Source organism: Ruditapes philippinarum, unplaced genomic scaffold, assembly GCF_026571515.1.
Source record: "Ruditapes philippinarum isolate M1 unplaced genomic scaffold, ASM2657151v2 ctg2502_1_1_1_1, whole genome shotgun sequence".
Taxonomy (NCBI): Eukaryota; Metazoa; Mollusca; class Bivalvia; order Venerida; family Veneridae; genus Ruditapes; species Ruditapes philippinarum.
The window spans coordinates 33,135-52,513 of NW_026857566.1; the positions used below are offsets into that span (position 1 = coordinate 33,135).

General features: G+C 34.2%; 1 protein-coding gene across 1 annotated transcript in view; it reads left to right on the top strand.

Annotated features, from left to right (window-relative positions):
* Nucleotides 1-210: 210 nt before the first annotated feature.
* Nucleotides 211-19,379, top strand: part of LOC132750169 (ribonuclease P protein subunit p25-like protein) — a 28,562-nt gene continuing 9,393 nt past the window's right edge. Inside the window, 5 exon segments of the mRNA XM_060740113.1 lie at nucleotides 211-356; nucleotides 13,140-13,295; nucleotides 16,306-16,398; nucleotides 18,337-18,385; nucleotides 18,388-18,412. Of these exon segments, the coding sequence (XP_060596096.1) occupies nucleotides 13,155-13,295; nucleotides 16,306-16,398; nucleotides 18,337-18,385; nucleotides 18,388-18,412 (308 nt within the window). The 5' untranslated portion in view covers nucleotides 211-356; nucleotides 13,140-13,154.

The window sequence follows — 19,379 nt, forward strand, 5'->3', positions numbered from 1 at the left end:
GCGATTGTCCGTACATTGAAAATGGCGGCGCCCAACTAGAACTGACACTGAAAATTTCATTGATAGGTATAGAATTCTATATATTTTTTAATTGTTTTTTATTTGATTTCCCTTTAAATATACACGTGTAGTCTATAGCCGGGCAAGCCAAAGCCCGGGCCCGCTTCGCGGTCCCGGCCTTTGACTTCCCCGTATTACATGCACCGCTTCCGTTTTCACTCGGAACACTCGACGTTTATTATTTATCCGAAAAGTTGAGATTTGTTCCGTTATCGGAATACCCCGCCTATTATCATTGAGTTACATTGTAAATGGCGGCGCCCGACTAGAACTGACACTGAAAATTTCATTGATAGGTATAGAATTCTATATATTTTTTAATTGTTTTTTATTTGATTTTCTTTTAAATATACACGTGAAGTCTATAGCCGGGCAAGCCAAAGCCCGGACCCACTTCGCGGGCCCGGTCTTTGACTTCCCCGTATAATAAAATAATGACAGATTTCCCTGTGGTGGTACTTAATTGCAAACAGGACGTTTCGGCACCAAACTAAATAGGCCCCTAGACGTTTCGGCCCTTTTCCGCGAGACGTTTCCACAGACACTTGGGGTTTGGAGCTCAAAACGCCTTTAAAATCCAAATAAAATGCATATTTGTCAATCCCAGCACATGTACTGATCATATATATCAAAAAAACTTAATATAAGCCGTTTTGAAAAAAATTCATATTTCAACATCTATAATAATTATAGAGCACATACTAAATTTAAGGTCAATTAGTATATCATATGTGTCAGAATAATTTTGGTATAAAAAGTGAGTGAAAAGTCTTCAAGACATTTTATAAACGTCTCGGCCCTTTTAACTTTAAGTAATTTAAATATGCTGTTCATTTTTTAAAAACACGTAATTTTAACTTAGTATGGGAGCAATCCCATCTTATTCCTATCATTGGTTACGTACTTTTATACAAACTTGTGATAGGAATTATGGCACACACGTAAACACATGTACTGATAAAACTATAGCTAAATTAAATTAGTTCCCATATAAATAAAGTAAGTTTTAAATGAAGTATGTGCTCGCCCATATGGTTCATTCCGGTGACGGGGTAAATAAACCAAACACACTCACACTTCAAGACATTTCACTCCCATTTGGGAGTGAAACGTCTTGGTGTGAACCGTCTCAATAGTGAAACATCTGTCTACCCAAATGATGTATACAACATACCCATCTGCTGCCTTGTGAGTACAGTTGTGTTCTCATATTTCCAAGGCAATTATATTTTAACAGTTTCAAAAGCAAAACCAATAGTTATCCGGCCATAGTTATCTTAATTTTTTAGTACATCTATACCTAGCCTTGTCTGAAAGTGGGGATTTCCTCTATGGCATTTATCAAATATCTAAATGGTTGTTGAACAAAGACGACTGTCTTAAAAGTATAAAAACTAAAAGTAGAATGTTGAAATAATTTACTTTGCTTTTAATCTGAATAAAATAATAAGTTTTCTTAGTTGTATATATTACATTTCAATAAAAAAATGCAATAAGAAATTGAAAGTAAAACTGGCAGGTGCATGAAGTCTGTGAGGCACTTAACACTGTTTATGCCTAATACCTAGTACCACGTAAATATGAGGCACCACCGTAAGTTAACTAAAAAGTCACAATAGTCTGTTAGGCCATTTTTTAACTCGCCTGTCACAAAGTGAAATGGTGAGCTTTTTTTATCACAATTCGTCCGGTGTCCGTCTGTCCATAAACTTTTACTTTCATAAACTGCTAAGCCAATTTCATCCAAACTTCACTCTCACAGGAATGATCCTTTGGCTGTGGTCAATTGGTGGTCACCTTAAAAATTATTCAAAGAATTTAATTGCATGCCAACTCTGATTGCCATGGCAACCCAAAGAAAAAACTTAAAAAAGCTTCTTTAATAAAACCCAAAGACCTAAAGCTTAGATATTTGGCATGAAATATCTTCTAGTGATTGACCTTGATTAAAGGAGGTTATTTATTTTCGTTTTATGTATAAAGTAAAAACTTTAAAACTTTCTTTCCTTTTTTTTTAAAAAGCAAAAGAGCTAAGGCTTAGATATTTAGCATGAAACATCTTCTAGTTGTATCATAGTTTGGGGACCTTTCTGATGAAAATGTGTCAGAGTAAAATCAGATAGCCTGGTGTTTCCATGCTCTTTCTATTACTTAGTGTCTACCAAGTTTGTTCAAATAAAAGCCTAATATGTACTTATCTTTTTGAACTGTTGTTTTCCCTTAGCAATAGCAACCAGTAATATTTTTTACACATGAACTATTTTAGATAGAAATATGAACTTTGTGATATCAGTTTAAGAGTTAGATTTTATATTTGCTTTTGTATATAGATGTCATGTCCTTGTCATGGAGAGTTTTTATATTCAGTTGAGTGATTTCAGGCCCATCATGGCCCTCTTGTTCACAAATGCAATCCTGTTTTTTGCTAATATTACTTACAGAACCAATTAATAAACTTAATTTATGAATTATTTCAAAATAATCTTGGTTTAGATAAACATTAAACCTTCCGAACGCTTTGTCTGTATATGATGGTTTTTGTATTTTCTGATCGCAGATCAGTAAATACATAGCTAACATCCACGGTCTAACACAAAATTTCCTTACAGACCTAACAACGCAAAGTAGTTCTCACTCAAAACTGTTTAAAAACCAGCAATTTAAAAGAAAGAACAATTTTTTGTTACAAGTGTCCAACAAATTACTACACATTCAAACTTTAAAAGTAGCGTTGGCTTATAGAATTGTCAATAAATGCACACTCACAAATTACGCGGATGAATATGATTTTAATCAATGAAAATGCTATTTTTAGCGATGTCGATTACCGAATACTACACAAATAAATCTGAGTGCCGAGTAGTTGAATATATAGTTTCTACATGTTGGACTGTTTGGGCGAGAAGATTTTTGCTAAATTATTTACTTCAATTTTAAACAATAGGTTTACCCTGAACAAAATACCTCGACATTACCCTAACCCGAAATGCAATGGAAATTTTAATTTAGAATTACTTGATTTTGGCTTTAAAAACCCGAAATGCAATTTAGAATGACTTGATTTTATTCAGCCTTTGTTATTAAAACTTCTCTGTGGCGCAGGGGTAACGCACTCGTTTAGTGTGTGAGGTCTGGAGTTCAAGTCGAGTCAACATTTTTTTAAAATTCTTTTTTTAGTGTCTTCGTTAAGGAAATAGCCACGATATGCAAGGATAAAGTGTGGCTATCATAAAAAATGAACATAAATGATTTTTTGATGCAACTCTAGTTATGCAAAATTCCATATGTATCAAACTCTGGTGCCCTGCAAGATGAATTATAGTACATAAAAATAAACTTATACAGGAAAACACATACAGATATACAGTACGATTTAGATTGCAAAGATCAGAAAATACCACAGAGCTTGCAGCCCTTTGATTGAGCTTAGTTTTATTGATATAAATAAAAAAATGTCAATTAAGATATTTTTTTTCTATGTACCATAAATACCTAAATACATAATAATAATATACCACATTTACAATAAATGTAATCCTTTTGATTGTTTAAATTGAAAAATGATGCTTCTGGACGCTTCAGGATGCTTCCGGACCCTAAATTTCTTTGGGACGCTTTTTAGTGAGACCCCATTATTGTCACACCACTTACCTTTATTTAAAACAAAAAACTAAAATATTTTTCTTGAAAATTGTGACATTTAATACTGATACAGAAAAAATAGAAACCAACATGGAAATTTTTAATTGATTATTTCACAATTTTAGTACAATAACTACAGAGTACATAGTTGATTAGAAAATATTAAAAATCCAATACTTAAAACAAAGGTTATCTGAACAACTTGTCATTCAAGTACTTCTGCATCACTCAAAATATATACAGTAATTCCCTACACACAGGACTGGCGCTATTTTGTTCAAACCAATTGATTCTTCTGTCCAATGAAACATTATCTGTTGAATTTAAAAGAAATTAATGATGTGAATCTGATTGCGTTGAGTCCCTTTGTGAGAGAAAGTAAAAACCTGAAAATGAACATGATCAGGACAGTGAGAGACATTGAAAACTACATGTCATTGTTAAAATGTTTTTATTGGTAAGGGTAAATGAAGATTAAAAGTAAATACTGTATTTTAAGCACTGCCTATTTTAATTGGTCAAGATCAGGCTGGGTGACAATGTCCCTGGCAATCTGGGACATTCACAATTTCGAATTTGAAAAACGCCATTTTCTGGTACTTTCTGTACATTCTGGTGAATTCACCAAGTATTAGCAATATGTATGTTTTTGGCCTTTTTATGCCCCCGGCATATAGTAATTGAACTGTCCGTCCGTCTGTCTGTACGAGGTTAACCTAGAACGGCAAGTTGGATTTTTCTTAAGTTCTACTTGTACCAATGGCTTCTAAGTTTACACACTTACTAATCAATACAAAGTACATGATCTGGGCAAATTACATAACTCTGGCTTTCATATTTACCAAGTTATTGCCCTTTCAGCACTTAGAAAATGAATAATAGTTAACCTAAAACGGCAAGTTGGAAATATCTTAAGTTCTATCTATACTAATGGCTTTATAATTTCCACACTTATTATCAATACAAAGTACATGATATTGCCAAGTAATATAACTGTATCATCCATATTTCCCAGTTATTTCCCTTTTTCACTTTGAAAATAGGGCCTTGTCTGGTTAACCTATTTCGGCAAGTTGGATTTATCTTAAATTTCTCCTAATTGCTTAATTTCTTTAATGATATCTTTCATATTTAGTAGGTGGATACCTTTGATGGTCCTCTAATTTCTTGTGGAGTAAGCGGTCTCTAGGGTCAAGGTCAAGGTCACTGGTTTAAAAAATAAATCTAAACATTTTTGCTCATACAGCCTTTATTTTTTAGTTGATGTCTTAGTTTAATACAAACATGCGAAGGGAGGTCCTCCTTTTTCGGGTGTAGTAAGGGGTCATTTGGGTCAAGGTCAGTGTTACCAATGTCAAGGTCACCAATGTTAAAAATAGATTTTTACATTTTTACAGGTGTATTGACCTTATTCTATAGACAGATGTTATTTATAATTGATAGAAACATAAAGTTTGATGGAGTTAGTGGTCAGTTGGGTCAAGGTCACCAGTGCTAAAAATAGATTTTTACACATTTGCTCATACAGCCTTTATTAAGTGACAGATATATTTTATATTTGGTAGGAAGATAACTTGCATGGTATTCATCCTTTTGATTGGGGTAGGGATCAGTGGGTCAATGTCACTTGTGCTAAAAAAAGATTTTTACACTTTTGCCCATACAGCTTTTATTTATTGACAGATGTATTTCATATTTGGTAGGAAGATAACTTGCATGGTATTCTTCCTTTGGATGGAGTAAGGGGTCAGTTGGGTCAAGGTCACCAGTGCTAAAAATAGATTTTTACACTTTTGCCCATACAGCCTTTATTTAATGACAGATGTATTTCATATTTGGTAGGAAGATAACTTGCATGAAGTTGAATATTTTTCAACTTCACAAGTCAGAGCAATGACTTGGCAACTTATATTTTTCACAATTACAAAATGCCATGACTTTGTCAAGCTATATAACTTGTGTTTACAATTTTTGGCAAATTTTCTGTCCATAACTGAGTGAATGGGTAAGCATTTTTTGACATATTGCTACTGACAAGAATCTGAGCCGGGGGCATTTGTGTTTAACAAACACGTTCTTGTTTGGATTAAAATGTAGAAAAGCAATTTTCTTTTTAATAATTATTATGCCCCATTTCAAAGAAATGCTTTGCATTTGTCTGTCTGTCAGTCTGTCTGTCCGTAGACCAAATGGTTTTCGAGTGATAACTAAAGAACCCTTAGGCCTAGGAACTTCAAACTTAGTATGGTGATTGGTCATGACCAGTAGATGACCCCTATTGATTTTGGGGTCAAAGGTCAAGGCCACATTGACCTTGTAAGTAAAAACGGTTTCTGATCAATAACTAAAGAACCCTAAGGCCTAGGAACTTCAAACTTGGTAAGATGATTGGCCATGACCAGTAGATGATCCCTATTGATATTGGGGTCAAGGGGTCAAAGGTCAAGGTCACATTGACCTTGTAAGTAAAAACGGTTTCCACACAATGCCTAAAGAACGTTTAGGCCTAGGAACTTCAAACTTGGTATGATGATTGCTCATGACCAATAGATGACCCCTATTGATTTTGGGGTCAAGGGGTCAAAGGTCAAGGTCATTTTTATCGTGTTGGTAAAAACGGTTGACGATCATTATCATGACAACCCATGAGCTGTTGGCCCACAAACTTGGTAGGTGCATTTTACCTGACAATTAGATGACCCTTATTGATTTTGGGGTCAAAGAGTCAAAAGTCAAGGTCATATTAACCTTGTAGGTGACAACGGTTTCCGATCAATAACTTGACAAGCCCATAGCTGCTGGCCCTCAAACTTTGTAGGTGCATTGGTCTTGGCCAGTAGATGACCCCTATTGATTTCGGGGTCAAGGGGTCAGTGTCATATTGACCTTTGTACTGGTTTCTGACCAATAACTCATCAACTCAAGTTGCCTTGGTTGATATTTTTATATTAAACTAAAAATGCTTTTGGTATACACATTTGAAGGTCTTATGTGTTATAAGAACTTGGCTGTCATTTAAATGAGGCCTACATGATTCATAAAATTTATGCATATATTATTTGGTAAGATTTGTAATAACTTAAATTGCTGCACACAACCAATGCGGTCACAATAATTATTACCTTTTGACTAGTGATAACCAGTAGATAACCCTTATTAATTTTTTGTTCACTAATTCAAAAGTCATGCATAATAACCTGATCACATGACTAATTGGCTGCTGATAGGGGGCATACATGTTTTGCAAACATATCTTGTTAAATATCATTGAACAATTAATTTCATTGTTAAAATAATTGTTAGATAATCATTTAAATGGGGATTGCTACTATAACATTAGTAAATAATTTTGCATAAATGTTAAGCTCATTAATGTGTTGGACATAATATAAAAGTGAATTATAGAAAAGCAATTATTAGCAATCATCGATATATTGGTGTATCGCCTATACTTGTCATCTTTGATTTGCTTTTTACTGAATCAATGACAGCTCTACTTATTAAGATTATACATCATGAGCAAAATTTAGCTCAGCAACCCAAAGGTCAAGTTAATACTTGAATGTCAAAAGTCATGATATGACAGTGCATTTATCGTCATGTCCAGTCCATGTCTTTTTAGCTCACCTGTCACAAAGTGACAGGGTGAGCTTTTGTGATCGCTTTTCGTCCGGCGTCCGGCCGTCGTCCGTCCGTAAACTTTTACTTTAAATGACATCTCCTCATAAACCACTAAGCCAATTTCATCCACACTTCACAGGAATGTTCCTTTGGTGGTAACCTTTAAAAATTGTTCAAAGAATTTAATTCCATGCAGAACTCTGGTTGCCATGGCAACCGAAAGAAAAAACTTTAAATATCTTCTTTTAAAAAAACATAATAGCTAGAGCTTAGATATTTGGCATGAAACATCTTCTAAAGAGTGTCTACCAAGTTTGTTCAAATAAAAGCCCTGGGGTCAAAATTGGCCCCGCCCCTGGGGGTCATTGATTTCCCCTATATGCATATAGTAAAAACTTAAAAAATCTTCTTTTAAAGAACCCAAAGAGCTAGAGCTAAGATATTCAGCATGAAATATGTTCTAATGGGTGTCTACCAAGTTTGTTCAAATAAAAGCCCTTGGGTCAAAATTTGCCCCGCCCCGGGGGGTCATTGATTTTCCCTATATGCATATAGTAAAAACTTAAAAAAATCTTCTTTTAATAAACCCAAAGAGCTAGAGCTAAGATATTTAGCATGAAATATGTTCTTATGGGTGTCTACCAAGTTTGTTCAAATAAAAGCCCTTGGGTCAAAATTGGCCCCGCCCCGGGGGGTCATTGATTTTCCCTATATGCTTATAGTAAAAACTTAAAAAATCTTCTTTTAAAGAACCAAAAGAGTTAGAGCTAAGATATTTAGCATGAAACATGTTCTAATAAGTGTCTACCAAGTTTGTTCAAATAAAAGCCCTGGGGTCAAAATTGGCCACGCCCCAGGGGGTCATTGATTTTCCCTGTATGCATATAGTAAGAACTTAAAAAATCTTCTTTTAAAGAACTCAAAGAGCTATGGCTAAGATATTTAGCATCAAACATGTTCTAATAGGTGTCTACCAAGTTTGTTCAAATAAAAGCCCTGGGGTCAAAATTGGCACCGCCCCGGGGGTCATTGATTTTCCAGATATTTGTATAGCAAAAACTTAAAAAACCTTCTTTGAAAAAACCCAAATAGCTAGAGTTAAGATATTAAGCATGAAACATCTTTTAGTGAGTGTTTACAAAGTTTGTTCAAATAAAAGACCTGGGGTCAAAATTGGCCCCGCCCCGGGGGTCATTGATTTTCTCTATATGTGTATAGCAAAAACTTAAAATCTTCTTTGAAAAAACCCAAATAGCTAGAGTTTAGATATTAAGCATGAAACATGTTCTAGTAAGTGTCTACAAAGTTTGTTTAAATAAAAGCCCTGGCCCGGCCCCAGGGGTGTCATTGTTTTTAACTATATGTGTTTAGTAAAAACTTTAAAAAAATCTTCTTTTAAAAATCCCAATGAGCTAGAGCTTAGATGTTTAGCATGAAACATCTTCTTATGGGTGTCTACCAAGTTTGTGCAAATAAAAGCCCTTGGGTTAAATTGGCCCTGCAACGTTGGGGGGGGGGGTTGGGGGGCCTATATACAGGTGAGCGACCTCAGGGCCATCATGGCCCTCTTGTTGTCATTCAGTGACAGATGTTGTATGGTTCTTTAAAACAATTTGTGATGAGTTTATAGCTTAAAGATCAAGGTCACGCTAGGACTTCTAAGGTTTATAGTTTTATATAAGTACACTTGTGGTTATATCCAGTCATCAATTCTGTCATCTTTGAATGGATAATCATTTTGAAATCACTAGGCATATTTCTTGGCACATATGGAAAAACTTGCCACATTCTAAAGCATGGTTGACAGTTAAAAGGATGATGGTTATACAATGTCAAAGTACTACTTTGATGGTTGTGTCTTTTCACGAAAGAAAAATTAAATGTGATTTCCTATATCAGTCTATATAAATGAAGTGACTACAAGGCAGGGCCAATATTGACTGAAGGGGCATGATTAAAAATTAACATCAGTTATGTGGTTGTTCTGCGGGAACTTTATTTCTGCGGTTCATAACGACACCGCAGATTTAAAAAACGCAGAAAATTAAGCCTTTCCCTATATCTATGTCGGAATATGTCAACTACCAGTATTGTATAATTACATTACTATTTACAGTAATCGGCTTTTACATATCCATCATGTATAAAATATTAGAAAAATACTTTTCTTGTTCTTTTTGTGTTTAAATACATATCATGTTTCTATGATTTTCGCTCACCCTAAGCTTGATTTTTTTGTAAAATAAAACTATTATAGTTTGACGGGTGCAATAAACATACCCTTTTGTATTTGTACAATATCTTGTGTTTAAGTGCGATTTTACCATTGTTTATTTTTCACACTTCATATTTCTACACTTGCAGTATTATTGTTTGATTTTATTAACCTGTCAATTCCATACTGATTATACGGTCAATGCACAGAATATATTAATATTCGATAAATGTTCGGTAAATTCCGTGAGATGTGCGCAGTAAGATATGATTAAATTCATCTTGTTTTTATGAATTAGTTACACTGACCGTTATAGTGCAATAGGGTAAACCACTGGTATATTTTATCTGAATGTTCAACGTGTTGTAGGATCGAGACAGAAAAAAGTTATGGTTGTTCCGTTTTTAATATGTTTTGCACCTTTTTGTAAATACTAAAAATTTGTATATAACAATGTTTAAGAATTAAAATACTGAAAATTCATTCCGATTAAAATCAATAAATGTAATTATACGATATAAAATGTGACAATTCAGTGTTTCTTAGTTGGTTCATATTCGTGTAGACAAATTGCAAGCGCTTGACCATTTTCATTAAAATATACTTAAAAATAAAGAAAGAATAAGTCTAAAAAGAATGTCAAAAAAGGGGATCGAACCTCGGACCCCTCGTGCATTAGGTAATCACTTAACCGACTGTGCTATTGCGGATGTTACAAGAACCTACATTAATCTAGTGTGAGTTTTCCAAACGTAAGTGATATACACCATATTAATTCTCATAAAATAAACGGAAAAAAACCGAAGTGGGATCGAATATTTAAATGAGTGCTATAATGTATTCATAATTGACAGGTCAATAAAATCAGACTATACAATTAATTGTTGTCATTGCATGTTGTTTATTTTTGTTTTTTAACGTTTATATACCGATACATGAAGTTGTCTGCATGTTTAGGAAGTAATGTACATGTTACATCAACAAGTCTTGAAATGTTGTCTGTTTGTATCGGTTAATTTTGTAAAAATATCTAAATTAAAACGCAGAAATAAAAAAAAATCAATGCGAGAATGATGACACTGCAGAAATAAGATACACAGAAATTTAAAACCCCCTATTAAAAAAAAAAATTAACAAAAATCGCAGAATATTAAGCCCGCAGAAATAAGTACTTATATGGTATATATAAATTTTGAGGAGGTAAACATGACAAATATTTAAACTCAAGGCATTGAAGTTTGTCAAAATAACACATAAATGTGTTTTCCTATACAGAACTATAATAACTAAGTGACCCCTGGGGCGTGGTCAGTATTAACCCAAGGAGCATAATTCCAGTTATGTTGTGGTCCACAAAGTGTTGTTGCATGCCAAATATCTAAGCTATGGGCATTGTAGTTTCACACAGTAAGTCTCAGATGTGATTTTCTTATATAAGGCTCCATAAATCAAGTGACCCCTGGGTCGGGGCCAATATTGAACCAAGGGGCATGATTCATATCAGTTTGTAAAGGTTAATAAGCTAATGCAATATGCTAAATATCTAAGCTCCAGATGTTGTAGTTTCACTTAATAAAACTTAAAGAAGGACTGCCCTAACCGGTGTTCTGCACATTCTCTCATTATAAGTAATATTTCTACTAAAATGTTTTAATTTCTTTCTATCGGTTCAAAAGATACATGACAGAAACAAAATTTTGATTCTCATACAAAATGGCTTCCTGAAGGTTAAAGCTAACCTGTGCTCTGCACATCGTCTCATTATGGTTAACATTTCTGCTAAATAGTTTCATTTGTCTTTTACTGGTTCAAAAGATTCAGACTGGACACAAAATTTAAAACAGGCAGGTGGACAGTTTACCAGATGCTTAACAATATACACCAAAATTTTTAGGCCTATAAAGAAGATTATAATTTGAAATAGTTATTTATTATTTTTATGCTTCCCGAAAAATTTCGGGGAAGGATATAGTCGTCGGGTTGTCCGTCTGTCCATCCATCCGTCAGTCCTTCCGTACATACGTCCCGAAATCGTGTCCGGCCCATAACTTTGTTATTTGAAGTTGGATTTTACAACTATTTTACAGAAATGATCACCATATTGAGATGACGTGTCGCGCACAACATTTGGGTCGCTACCTTGAAGGACACGTTGTCTCAATGTGGTCACAGCATGACCTTGCAGCAAAATCGTGTCCGGCCCATAACTTTGTTATTTGAAGTTGGATTTTACAACTATTTCATAGAAATGATCATCATATTGAGACGATGTGTGGCGCGCAACATTTGGGTCGCTACCTTGAAGGTCAAGGTCACAGGATGACCTTGCAGTAAAATCGTGTCCGGCCCATAACTTTGTTATTTGAAGTTGGATTTTACAATTACAGTAAACTCCGCTTATAACTAACTTACTGGGACATTCAAAACCTGTTCCTTATATCCGGAGTTCCTTGTAAGCATATAGCGAATTAGTTCGTTGTATCAGGAGTTTTTATAGCGAACAGATTTACATATAACAAACTGATTGTTTACCATTGTCCGCCATTTTTGAAGAGAATTTGATAAAGAAATAGAAATATTAGTTATTTATTTATATCTTAGACGCACTACCCGAGAGCGTACTTTTTGGAATTTGAAAATCATTGCTATTTCAGTTTTAGTTTCACTCCTTATCTCAATTTCAAATAAAATATAATATTTTGTTTCTAAACTATTTTCGTTTTCTTTTCATGATTGAGAATAAACAAGATTTTTCGATTTTTCCTTCCTTTTATATTGAATATCTTCTATTATACTTTAAGGGTGACTTTTACTAATGTAAGATATAGATTTCTTTTCATTTAAATCAAGCGTACTTTGTAGTTTGCAATGGATCATGCTTGCAAGCATGCATGATTATGTTGAAAACCGATTATAAATTATTATAATTATTTTACTCGAGCAAAACTATTGAAGAAAATAAATAAATAACCGTTTTATCTTGGTGAAAAGAGCTCATGCTAAAATATCCAAAATAGAAAACAATACAAATTCATTTGAATAGATGTATTGAAGTACATACAACGATAAACGGCACATTCGCCCGAGTTTTAATCCGTGCGAATGAAAACGAAAGATGAAAATGCGGGATCTATTTACGGATAGCCAATATTTTGGAGTTCGTTATAAAAGTGTAATTTTCTGTACTATTAACTAAATTGGGACTAAGAAATGAGTTCCTTATAAGCGATAATTCCTTATAACCGTGTTCGCTATAACCATATATATTTTATATTTAATAAGTTAAGAAGGCCAAAATTTCGGGTCAAATAAATTGTTCCCTATAACCGGAAGTTCGCTATAACCGTGTTCGCTATAAACGAAGATTACTGTATTTCACAGAAATTATCGATGTTGTTTGTTAATACAACCTATGGATTCTTGTATTACCAATGATAAAGCAAATTGTCCAGTTTTCTTGGCATTTCTGAGCTAAATATAACAGTACCAGTATTCAAATACCAAAATTTGGATGATGACAGTAAGTAACTTATATAAATAAGTGAATATGGCAAACTTTTAATATTGAAAAAAAAAACAACGTTATTTTACTTCATTTCAGACCAAATCTTCTAACATGGAGAATTATTTGAAAGGTGAAGTAAGAGAAGTAGAAATGCCTGATATGTTCTCACTAGGAAAAAAAGATGTACACATGAAAGTGGCAGCTGGTAGTAAAATCAGAAATCTCATGGGATATGCAATGAAGAAAATTAAAGTAAGTATTCAAACATTTCTATTACAGGTTTGAACGTCCTTGCCCTGATAATGATATATACAGTGCTATGTACAATTTTAAATTTTGCTAAATTGGCCAAAACTTTGTTATTCATGGATAAATTTGATTCAGGCTTGTACAAAACAACACTTATTCAAATATTACCTTTGAATGACTTTAACTGTCAAGGACAAGATACCAAAAATTTTGCTTAAATTGCAATAACTTTGTTATGCATATTCATCTAAAACAAGACAAAAATAAACATTGAATGATTCAAGTTTAACCTTGATCAGTTAAATGACCTTTGAAAGAATTTCGGGCATATTATGTTATACCCCCTGGCGTCCGTCCGTCTGTCTGTCTGTCTATCTGCACTCACAGGACAGTAATTATGTGGCTAGAGGGACAATAGGTAACTGTTCTTTCTCTTTGATGTCATTCATTCCGTAATGCTTTTATGTGGCTATTTTCTTTTGCGTGGCTAAAAAGAACAATAGAGAGAACAATAGAGTAGCCACATTATTACTCTCCTGTTAGAACGTCCGTCCGTCTGTCCGTCCGGCCGTTAACAATTTGGTTTCCGGAGCATAACTTAAGTTCCATTTGGCCCACAATATTCAAAATTCATAGGATGATTGTCCATATTGGGTAGAAGACCTTTATTGTTTTGGGGTCACAAGGTCAAAGGTCAAGGTCACTATGACCTTAAGACTGAAAACAGTTTCCGGAGCATAACTTAAGTTCCATTTGGCCGACAGTGTTCAAACTTCATAGGATGATTGTCCATATTGGGTAGAAGACCCCTATTGATTTTGGGGTCACAAAGTCAAAGTCACTATTACCTTAAAACTGAAAACAGTTTCCGAAACGTACTTTAAGTTCCATTTGGCCCACAGTGTTCAAACTTCATAGGATGATTGTCCATATAGGGTAGGAGACCCTTATTGATTTTGGGGTCACACGGTCAAAGGTCAAGGTCACTTTTACTTTAAAACTGAAAACAGTTTCCAGAGCATAACTTAAGGTCTATTTGTCCCACAATATTCAAACTTCATAGGATGATTGTCCATATTGGGTAGAATACCCCTATTGATTTTGGGGTGACAATGTCAAAGGTCAAGGTCACTATTACTTTAAAACTGAAAACAGTTTCTAGAACGTAACTTAATTTCTACTTGGCCCATGTGTTGAAACTTCATAGGATGATTGTCCATATATGGTAGAACACCCCTATTGATTTTGGGGTCACACGGTCAAAGTTCAAGGTAGCTATTACCTCAAAACTAAAAACAGTTTCCAGAGCATAAGTTCCATTTGGCCCACAATATTCAAACTTTATAGGAGGATTGCTATTTGAAGGAGGTACTACTTTATTTAATTTATGTAATGTCTTACAAATGCTTCATCCTTAGTAAAGAAAAAAAAACACTTTCGGGCATATAATGCTTTGCCTAGCGGTGCTCTTGTTACACTTCTTGAAAGTTATCATTCATTTATTAGAAGTAAAAGGTCATGTTCTTTACTGGGCACAGCTTGGGGGTCATTGTCTTTTTTCAACACCAGGTTAGGGTGTGCTCTAGAATTTTGCCTTCATCACTCATCAGTGTAAAATCTGATAACTTAAGTACAATTTTAAGCGGTCTGAAGAAGTATTATTACAATTTTTTTTAGCTCACCATAAAAGCCCCATGGGCTTAAATCTTAAAAAATATTACTCTGTGAAAATGCTTAGATATTTTGTGTGTAACACCATTTAGTGAAACTCTATAAAAATTGTTCAAATTATATCCCTGGGGTCAAAATTGGCCTTGCCCCAGGGGTCATTGATTTTCCTTATACATTTATCTATATAGAAAAATTTTTAAAATCTTTCTTCTCTGAATTGACAAATGCTGGAGGTTAGATATTTGGCATGAAACATTGTGTAGTGGACCTTTACCAAGATTTTTCAAATTATAGTCCTGGGGTCAAAATTGGTCCTGCCCTGGGGGTCATTGATTTTTCATTATGTACATATATTAATTTACTAAATATGTCAGCACTGGTAAAATTGGATGTTGTTAGCTCACCTGTCACAAAGTGACATGGTGAGCTTTTGTGATCACTTTTCGTCAGGCATCCGGCCGTCTAACTGTAAACTTTTACTTTAAACAACATCTCCTCATAAACTGCTAAGCCAGTTACATCCAAACTTTACAGGTATTCACCTTTGGTAGTCAACTTTAAACTCTGGTTGCCATGGCATCTGACAGAAAAACTTAAAATATCTTCTTTTAGAAAACCAAAAAAACTAGAGCTTAAATATTTGGCATGAAACATCATCTAGTCAGTGTCTAAATTGGCCCGCTCCTGAGGGGTCATTGATTTTTCTTATATGTGTATAGTAAAACTTAAAAAATCTTCTTATAAAAAATCCAAAGAGCTAGAGTGTCTACCAAGTTTGTTCAAATTTAAGCCCTGGGGTCAAAATTGGCCCCTCCCAGGGGGGGGGGGTCATTGTTTTTTTCCTATATGTATATAGTAAAAACTTAAAAAATCTTCTTATAAAAACCTCAAAGAGATAGAGCTTAGATATTTATCATGAAACACATCTTCTAATGGGTGTCTACCAAGTTTGTTCAAATAAAAGCCCCTGGTTTAAAATTGGCCTTATCCAGGGGCTATATTCATGTGAGCGATTTCAGGGCCATCATGGCCCTCTTGTTTTTATGCCCCAACCACATAGGGGTAGGGGTAGTCATGTAGAATTTCCTTTGTCTGTCCATCTGTCATACTGTCCTGCTGTATGTCAGTAGATTGATAAACAGTAGAATGTGAGGGCACCTGTGTCCTGTCGACACATTTCTAGTGTAAGTGTTTCCCTTTATGTTACATTAGGGAAAACTTTGTAAAGCTTCTTAAAAACTACTTGCTACTTGTAAGTGATATAGGGCCATCATGAACCTCTTGTTTTACATATTTTCTGCAATTTTGCTTAAATCTTAACATATTACCAATATCTTTACAGGACCCTGATACAAAGCAGCTGTGTTGGTCTGGTAGTGGTAAAGCAATTACAAAGACTGTTTCTTGTGCTGAAATCATGAAAAGAAAAATCAAGGTATGTCATTTGAAATTTGGATAAGGGCAACAAGGAGGATAGTAGTAATTCAACTGTTGGTCTGTCTGTCAGTCTTTCTGTCTGCCTATATGAGGTTTACGTAAATCTGCAAGTTGATTATGTCTTAAGTTCAACCTGTACCAATGGCTCCTAATTTCAGATCTACTTAAGTTATTTCTTGCATGTAGAATCTGATTCCATATTTGTTTTGCCATCAATGTGATACAAATTTCTGGTGAAAGCTTTTTTTAACCATGCAAGCAAACCATCCTTTACAGACGGGCATTAAGACCGAAGAATCAAAACATCGCTGTCTATAGAAGTAAAACAAATTATACGTCAAAAAAGTCTTTGTGACCTGTTATTAGATCTATTTCTGTATGTAAAAACTGTAGTTTCCAGCACTGAGAAAAGTTGAATACTCCTCTGACAGCTCTTGTTTTATATACTCGTGGCAAGCACCAAACAAAAAGATATATAGGTTTCTAGAACAAAGTCAGAAGAGAGTTGTGCTGAAAAACTGAATAAAAGCAAAGAAACTAATGAAAAAGGAAAACACTAGAGTTTAACAATGTTAGTGTAAATATGTAAAAGAAAAGGGACATGGTAATCAAAAATGAACTTACCAAAAATTATGTTATACATACTACATGTATTGCTAGAATAACTAATTAATTAATGATTCAGCATATTAAGTTGAGTCCTCATATATTGTGATGTTACAACTACTTTTCCTAATTGTTGAATGTTATGTTTTTAGCTCACCTGAGCTTGCTCAGGGTGAGCTTTTAGGATTGTTGAATGTCTGTCATCTGTCATCCGTCCACATTTGTTCGTTCACACTCTAGCAGTTACATTTTTGCCTCAATCATCATTAAACTTAGTCAGGATGCTTGTCAAGGTAATTGCTCAGATCAGATCGAGCATTGGTCATCTCGGATGAAAAACTAGGTCACAAGAGCTAAAAATAGAAAAATCTTGTTAACACTCTAGTGGCTACAGTTTTAATTCAAATATCCTGGAAATCGGTCTGAAAGTTTGTTTTGATGATTTCTAGGTCAAGTTTGAATATGGGTCACCTGGGGTCAAAAACTAGGTCACATGGCCCAAATATGGTAAAACCTTGTTAACACTGTAGTGGTCACATTTTTGACTCAATCATCATCAAACTTGGTAAGGATGCTTGTCTAGTTAATTGTTTGGATGAGTTCGAACATGCCCATAATGGGTCATCCTGGATGAAAAACTAGGTCACTGGAGCTACAGTTTTGATTCAAATATACTTGAAATTGGTCTGAAAGACAGGAAATTTGTTTGAATGATTTCTAGGTCAAGTTTGAATATGGGTCACCTGGGGTCAAAAACTAGGTCATACTGCCCAAATATGGAAAAATTTGTTAACACATTAGTGGTAACATTTTTGACTCAATTGTCATCAAACTTGGTCAGGCTGCTTGTCTAGGTAATTGCTCGGATGAGTTCGAACATGGGTCATCTCGGATGAAAAACTATTATGTCACTGGACCTTAAAATAGAAAAATCTTGTTCATACTCTAGTGGCTACTGTTATGATCCAAACATCCTGGAAATTGGTCTGGCAGTTTGTTTTGATGATTTCTAGGTCAAGTTCGATTATGGGTCACCTGGGTTCTAAAACTAGGTCATACTTCTCAAATATGGAAAAACCTTGTTAATTCTTTAGTGGTCACATTTTTGACACAATTGTCATGAAACTTGGTCAGTATGCTTCTCTAGGTAATTGCTCGGATGATTTTGATGGGTCAGATGAGCGATCTAGGGCCATCTTGGCCCTCTTGTTATATAATAACATGCTATTGAATATATATTGAATGCTAATGCCTTTTTAACATACATGTACATGTATTGTGTGAAGTGTTTTATTTAAGATATGGGATTAATTTTTGAATATTACTACAGGGGTTACATCAAGTAACAGAGATCAGGAAAAAACGCATTGAAGAATATTGGAACCTAAAATAGAAGGTTTAGAAAGGTAAATGTATTGTCTATTAAGCATTCAGCTAAAAGTCAACTAAAATACACATGGCAACATCAACATGACTGTAGCAGTATCTGTAAATTTTTCTCTGAAAAAGTAAAGATTAAAATAGATTAACTTGTAAAGGACATTTCCAAGTCAACCACTTGGTAGATTTAAAAGACCATGAGGTAGTCCTTAAGAAAAATTGCTCAAATGATTCCAGTCTGTTGGTGATAATGAAATATTGTCCATATAGATTATATCCTATGGTGAGCAATTAACAGCCATTATGCCCCTCTTGTGTCTCTAGGTTTTGAACAAAGGATGAAAGTAAAAATATTATACAATTATTGACTAGTGTGCCATTGAATATGATGTGATATTCACTGGCAGATGACATATTGACTGAGGTGAAAAAAGACGCACTTCCAAGGTGTGCAACAATTAAGTGAACGCAGCGTGTATAAAAGTAATTCAAGTTTATACTCATCAATGCAGTGTAACTTAATTAAAACAGTAAAGAAATGATTATTTAATAAAGAAATATACCATAAAGAACAAAACGCAACAATTATTTTTTAATAAGCATGCGTAATTAACTGTCTATGATATATGGTCATTGAATATGAGTCTCAATATATTTTTAGACTAGGAAAATCAAATTCAGCCTGTGAGTATGTTCCTACAACCAGTGAATATGATTCTATTAAAAAAATTGTTGACTACTGGTTGGGGACCATCAACCGGACATTTTTTGAACATTTTTCCATACAGATTTCGTAATTTTTAACCTAGAGATAAAAAAAATTGACACAGTTCAGCTAGGTTCTCCTCCTAACTAACAAACTAGTTTGTTTATTTCTGATTGTATTGACACTTATATCTGAGGCTTGACAAGGAGGATATCAAAATTACCTAAATTGTCTACACTACAGTACCATGTGTCCGGACAGAAATGTACATGACATGATTTTATTCA